A 6,960-nucleotide genomic window follows, 5' to 3' on the forward strand; every position below is an offset into this window, starting at 1 on the left:
TAGGCCTGCAGATGGTACCAACTCGTTTTTGTTGTTTTTTGCCTTGTTTGACCAAATTAACCAACCCATTTGCATGTAAACACTTGAAAGAATCATTATACCCAAACCCTTACTGTTTCCCTGTATAAACAAGATCATTCCATATTCTGTTGGTTGCTTCTCCTTCTCCCAAAAACTCTCTCAAACTAAAGATCCAAGTATCCATTCTTCAAGTTCTTAGTTCATCTTCCACATTAATGCTAACCTTGTTTATAACTAATTCTTGTTACTTAAAGCTTGTTGTTGCAACATATACATAATATAATACCCCTTGTTACCTTTGGTAGTTACTTCTCCAATTCCGGTCGGTGAGGTTTCGGACCTCGTAAGGCAAGGCTTCATGGAGGATTTCGTGTCTTTGATATATATATATATATATATATATATATATATATATATATATATATATATATACTTATATAGCTTGTTTATACATACTAACCATGTCTAACCTTTGCTCATTTTAGTTTGTTTGCTTATTTATCAAGTTCCATGGTTATGGGTTTGAAGAGTCTATGCCTCGGTTTAATCGTAAATAGCTCCAAAACCGTAAACCGAACTTTGTTTACTAGTTTTGTTAAGTAATTGTTTAAACATGTTATATGTTGATTTAAACTTCTAAAATCATTATCATACAAGTTCTTAGATATTGGGCATGTGGAAACCATCTATGAACTTATTGTGAGATGGAAACCAAACCAAACCGAACTTTCATTTAAAGACTTTATTGTTAACTTTTTAGTTGTAAAACTTAAGTTTCTTCATTTATAAATTATTATACAAGTTCTTTGATATTTGGGCATGTGGAAACCATCTATGAACTTATTGTGAGATGGAAATCGAACCAAACCGAACTAAACCGATTTTCACTCGCTTAAGACACACAAGTGTGTTTTTGGCTATCAAGACTTGTAAAAATCTTTAAAAATACTTTATAAACTGATTTTAATAATTTTCTTAAGTACTTGGAAATGTTGGATCCAACTTGATCTCATAACAAAGTTTGGACCGACAAAACCAAACACTTGCTTAACGTGCGTTGTTAGTTCTAAAACAATAGAACTACATACTTGTTAAGTCTTATTAAGTTTTATTGAGTTATCTCATAGCATTCATAATCTTGGAAACTTGACTTTGGGTTTGACCAATTATTAAGACCCGAACCAACAATCCGAAACACTCGTTAAAACCCGTTTTAGTATCTACATTATAAAGGGACTTGCATTCTAGAATTTTTACCCTCCTTATTACTCAACATAGGTTGAGTAAATACTAAGGCTAGATACTTTAACCCGGTTTCCAGCAAACTTATGTTTTTAAAGACTTGTAGTACAATTTATTAATATTTACATTTTTAAACCTTAAACTTTAATTTTTTTGCATTCATTTCCATTTATTTTATATAAAGATTTCTTAGACAACCTTGCATATACAAGATTTCCTTTTACCTAAGACCTTGCTCGTTCAACCTCATCTTTCCGGTTACTCGTCTTTTTACCGATCAAGTTTATTACTTGAACGTGAGTACTTTTCATACCCCGTTTCCCATCTTTCGTTTTGGGGATGATATTGCATACTTATTCAAGCTAAATGTTTTATATACTTGAGTCGTAAACCACAAACTTTTTTGTATACTTTACTTAAATAAATGCTCGATTTGGTGCTTCTATGCTTACATGATTATATGCCTATGTGTTTATCAATTTTTGTTGGTGGAACTATAAAATTCTAGACTATTTGGCATCCCCTTATAGCAAGGTGTCGTTAACGTAATGCAATTAACGATAACTATAAAATCCTAGACTATTTGGCATCCCCTTATAGCTAGGTGTCGCTAACGTAATTCTATTAGCGATTTTATCTATTTATCCAAATTATTGCTATTATTTATTGTTTTGTATACAAGTTGTGGCATTTTCTTATTATTTACATACTTCTTCAAAAACTATGAAATTTCTCACCAACCTTTGTGTAGACAAACTTTATTTTATGCAATGTTACAGGTTTGACTTTTGTTGACTTGAGGACTTGACGAGAAACGTTATCAAGACTATTGGGATATTAGCAAAAAGAACAATATATTTGTTTACTTGTATTCGATTTTTTTTTGTGTTAACAAGATGTGTTGTTTATTGATTTTGGGAAATTAAATGAGTTGATAAAATATTAAACACTTTAATAGTGTCTTGTGTATTTGGGCAATCCGTTGCACCCCGGCATGTTCCGCCGCCTTTGGTCGGGGTGTGACATAACATCTTCTGGATGTAACTTGACTGATGGACGAATGTACCGTTGCGTAGATGTTCAAATTGCAGGCCGAGACATAATTTTGTTGTGCCCAGGTCTTTCATTTCAAATGCCTTTTTAACAGTTCAGCCGGTTTCTCTATATCTTCAGAAACTCCGATGATATTTATATCATCAACATAAACTGCTACTATGGTGAATTTCAAAAGTGATCTTTTTATAAAGACACATGGGCTGACTTTATCAAACTTAAATCCCACTTTTTCGAGATATTCACTGAGCCGGTTGTACCACACATGTCCAGATTGTTTGAGACCATATATGGATCTCTTTAGTTTTATAGAACACATAGCTCGAGGTATTAATTTTAATGTTGGAGGCATCTTTAGTCCTTCAGGGATTTTCATGTAGATGTCATTTTCAAGTGTCCCGTACAAGTATGCAGTAACAACATCCATAAGTCTCATTTAAAGTCCTTCTGAGATTGTGAGACTGATCAGAAATCTAAGGGTTATGGCATCCACTACAGGGGAATACGTTTCCACATAATCAACCCCTGGAATTTGACAAAACCCTTGCGCTACAAGTCGTGCTTTGTATCGTACAATCTCATTATTTTCATTTCTCTTTATTGTATACACCCATTTATAACCTACTGGTTTGACGTTTATGGGTGTCCGGACTACATGTCCGAAAACATGTCGTTTTTCGAGTGAATTTAATTCGGCCTTTATGGCTTCTTCCCATCTTGGCCAATCCTTTCTGTGCATGCACTCTTCTAGTGTTTTAGGTATGTAATCATTTTCGTTGATTACGTCTGTTGCTATAGCATATGCAAACACATCATCAACATGTGTTTCATTTCGGTTCCACATTGTACTATCTTGTACATAATTGATAGAGATCTCATCTTCGTTTGGTATCGGTGTTTCTTCTGAAATTTCATTTTCCTCTGGAATCATATTAGTCTCTCCTGGGACATTTACCTCTTCTGGAGATTAATTTATAGCCTTTTCTGAGCTTTCACCAGCTACATTATTTTGCTCTTTTCATTTACGTGGGTTCTTATCTTTGGAACCTATTGGTCTCCCACGCTTTCTTGGTATCGTGATCGCTTCGGGGATTACTTCAACTTGAGAACGTGCATTTGATGCTGGTATGTGTGACTTTGTCACTCTGTTTGTATCTGTGAATACATCTGGTAATTCGTTTGCTATTCTTTGCAAATGTATAATCTTTTGGACTTCATATTCACATTGACCACTTCGGGGTCGAGATTTGATAAAGATGATGCATTCCATGTTATATCTTTATTACCAGTCTTTCTTTATTCTTATCTCCCCTAAGACTGGGAATACTGTTTCATTAAACTGACAATCAGCAAAGCGTGCGGTAAACATGTCTCCTGTCAGTGGTTCTAAATATTTAATAATAGTATGGGAGTTAAAACCAACATAAATACCCAGTCTTCTTTGTGGTCCCATTTTGGTACGTTGTGGCGGCGGTATTGGTACATAAACGGCACAACCAAATATTTTTAGATGGAAAAGCTTGGTTCTCTTCCGGAGACCAGTTGTAACGGAGAGTATTCATGATCAGCAGTTGGTCTTAATCTGATCAGTGAAGCAGCATGTAGAATAGCATGCCCCCATGCAGAAGATGGCAATTTGCATCTCATCAGAAGAAGGTTAGCGATTAACTGTAATTATTTAATTAATGATTCAGCTAAACTATTTGTGTGTGAACATGACCTACCGGATGTTCAAGTTTTATCCCGATAGCCATACAATAGTCGTTAAAAGCTTGGGATGTGAAATCCCTTGCATTATCCATACAGATGTTTTTAATTTGATATTCTGGGAAATTAGTTCTCAATTGTATGATTTGAGCTAATAATCAGGCAAATGCTATATTTCGGGTAGATAAAAGACTCACATGTGACCATCGCGAGGATGCATCACCTAAGACTAAGAAATAACGGAATGGGCCACTCGAAGGGTGTATGGGTCCACAAATGTCCCCTTGGATTCTTTCTAAAAATGAAAGGTTTTTGTGTATCAATTTCGTCTGTGAAGGGCGAGTAATGAGTTTACCCAAAGAACATGCTTCACATAATAAATCTTCTAGTAGCCAAACTTTTAAATTTTTAAGTGGATGCCTATTTGTACTTTTGATTATTCGTCTCATCATTATGCTACCAGGGTCACTTAATTGGTCATGCCATATGGTGAATGTTTCTTTATCTAGTAACTTCCAATTACTCACCATATATGATTCGATAGGGTTAATACTAGTACAATATAATCCAGATGATAAAGCTTTTAGTTTTTCTAGAATGACATCTTTGCCATTTTTATTTGAAGTAATTTGAAAATATTCGATATTATTTTCAGATGTTGTTTTGAGATGGTAATCATTTCGAATGTCTTTGAAACTAAGTAAATTCCGTCTTGATTTACTGGAGTATAATGCATCATTGATAATTATCTTGGTACCCGATGATAAGATGATGTATGCTCTTCTAGAGCCTTCAATAAGGTTACAAATACTAGAAATAGTACCAACAAATTTCTCTCCATGAGACAATTCACAGAAAAAATTTCTTTTGTTTAAGAATAATGTTGGTAGTACCACTGTGTACCAGGCATTCATCGTCCATAATAGCTATGTTGGACCTTGAAAACATATTCATTCAAGAAATAATAAGGAAAAAAAATTAACACAACAAATTAATAGTTTTGTATGATAAGAACATCAAATATGAATCAAACTTTTATGAAAATTTAAATGAAACCATAATGTGAGTTTAAAAGGAAAACACCACAAGAGTTCAACCACAATCCAAACAACAAGGGAAATAACAGTCTGAAAAAAAACATAACATAATAATAAAGCATGAGATCTTGCTACTTCTCAACCAAAGCAGCCATATCAAGATAAGTGTCTGCTTCTGGTGCTGGAGATGACAAATTAGGTGCATTCTCAATTAGGTTTGTCTCAACATTCTCTCCTTTTCTTTCATCATTCGTTGATAAGCTTCAACGAGATGCTTAGGGGTGCGACATGTGCGGGGCCAATGATTTGACATTCCACATATATGACATACACTTCTTTGGCTCCCGCTAGATCTCCTCTAAGGGATCGCCCCAAATTCTTGTTGACTTGATTCACCATTTCTCGGTTTAGAATGATAAGATTCCTTTCTCCATGTGTTGATTTGTCCACGTCCACGCCCACGGCCTCTGCTGGGGCCGCGACTTCTCCCTCTCCCACGCCCGGTCTTATGAGTTGTCGCATTCGCTTCAGGGAACGGGCTTGAACCGACTGGTCGCGCTTGATGATTTTTTAACAGGAGCGTGTTGTTTTGCTCAGCGACCAACAAAAGTGTTATTAATTCTGAATACTTTGTAAAGTTACGTTCCCTATAAGTTTGCGATAGGAGTATGTTTGAGGCATGGATGGTTGAAAAGGATTTCTCAAGCATGTCTGCTTCTGCTATTTTTTCTCCACATAACTTAAGCTCAAAGGTGATGCGGAAAAGTGCAGAATTATACTCGCTAACAGTTTTGTAATCTTGTAGCCTCAAATGAAGCCATTCATAGAGAGCTTTTGGGACTATGACCAACTTCTGGTAGTCAAAACGTTGTTGGATATTTTTCCATAACTCAAGAGGGTCCTCAACAGTAAGGTATTCCCTTTTCAAATCCTCGTGGAGATGGTGGCGAAGGAATATCATAGCTTTTGCCTGTTCTTCTCGGGATATGTTATTTTCATCATCAATCGTCCCCCCTCTACTTTTTGCCATCAAATGAATTTTAGCATCAAGTGTTCATGGGAGGAAATTGCTAACGAGATGTCAAGTGCAACAAATTCAAGTTTGGAGATGTTTGACATGATTCTGAATGAAAAACTTATATGTTAAAAGGTTAACATAACATGTAAAAAAAACTTTGGGTTCTCATTTGTTAGAACTGCAGGTTCTATAATGGCAAGCCTTTAACTGAATTTTAGTTTAGTCGTATAACACTTTCTACAATTTAAAAAAAATATATATATTAAAATACAAAGTAATGTTTACGTGAATAAAAAATAATCAGGAGATTAAAGATTAAAAATTAATAATAAAGTTTCGATGAGGTAGTTACATAACACAATACCAACTTATTGTATTTATTTTCTTTTAATTTGGAATTAACTTTTTAATATGAAATGGTGAAATTAGGGAGAGAAAAATGGTCTCATATAAATGGGCTGGAGTATTGGTGAGGTAAAAAAATGGATTAAACCCATGAGATGGATCATAAAAGCTGAAGAGATTCATAGCGTGGAAGATTAGGGTTTTATGATATCTTCAAACATGTTCACACATCCAACAATATATTCGCTAATCGTACGTTGGAAAATATATAAAAAAAAACTTAACCACCACAAGAACTAGAAGAGCACTATCTCCGGCGAACTATATTCAACTAATCACTCGATTCTCTTCCCGGTTCTCTCGATTTACCTCCGCTCCACTCGTTGGTTTTTGTGAGTTCGTCGTCAAGACTTCGATGCGACGTTGACGATGTGCAGGTGCACAGATTGGCCGGCAGATATCGATAAAAGTTTTGGTTATATTTGATCGGATTTTAATGTAAAAGAAATGATATTGATTTATGGATTATCAGGTGAC

The 6,960-nt window shown here is 35.0% G+C and overlaps 2 protein-coding genes across 2 annotated transcripts; both read right to left on the bottom strand.

Moving 5' to 3' along the window:
• Positions 1 to 2,752: 2,752 nt before the first annotated feature.
• Positions 2,753 to 3,247, bottom strand: LOC143562405 (putative mitochondrial protein AtMg00820). The gene has a single exon (XM_077050216.1). It carries the CDS (start codon positions 3,245 to 3,247, stop codon positions 2,753 to 2,755), a length of 495 nt encoding a protein of 164 aa, XP_076906331.1.
• Positions 3,248 to 5,418: 2,171 nt separating this feature from the next.
• LOC143562406 (uncharacterized) lies at positions 5,419 to 6,090 on the bottom strand. The gene has a single exon (XM_077050217.1). It carries the CDS (start codon positions 6,088 to 6,090, stop codon positions 5,419 to 5,421), a length of 672 nt encoding a protein of 223 aa, XP_076906332.1.
• Positions 6,091 to 6,960: the final 870 nt, after the last annotated feature.

The sequence above is a fragment of the Bidens hawaiensis genome, unplaced genomic scaffold (genome assembly GCF_021521415.1).
Source record: "Bidens hawaiensis isolate Kalapana, Puna unplaced genomic scaffold, B.hawaiensis_p1.1 tig00020995_1, whole genome shotgun sequence".
NCBI classification, from domain to species: Eukaryota; Viridiplantae; Streptophyta; class Magnoliopsida; order Asterales; family Asteraceae; genus Bidens; species Bidens hawaiensis.

What these genes read in the sequence shown, in the direction of transcription:
- LOC143562405 (XM_077050216.1), bottom strand. Translation starts at nt 3,247, where the DNA reads ATGATTCCAGAGGAAAATGAAATTTCAGAAGAAACACCGATACCAAAC.
- LOC143562406 (XM_077050217.1), bottom strand. Translation starts at nt 6,090, where the DNA reads ATGGCAAAAAGTAGAGGGGGGACGATTGATGATGAAAATAACATATCC.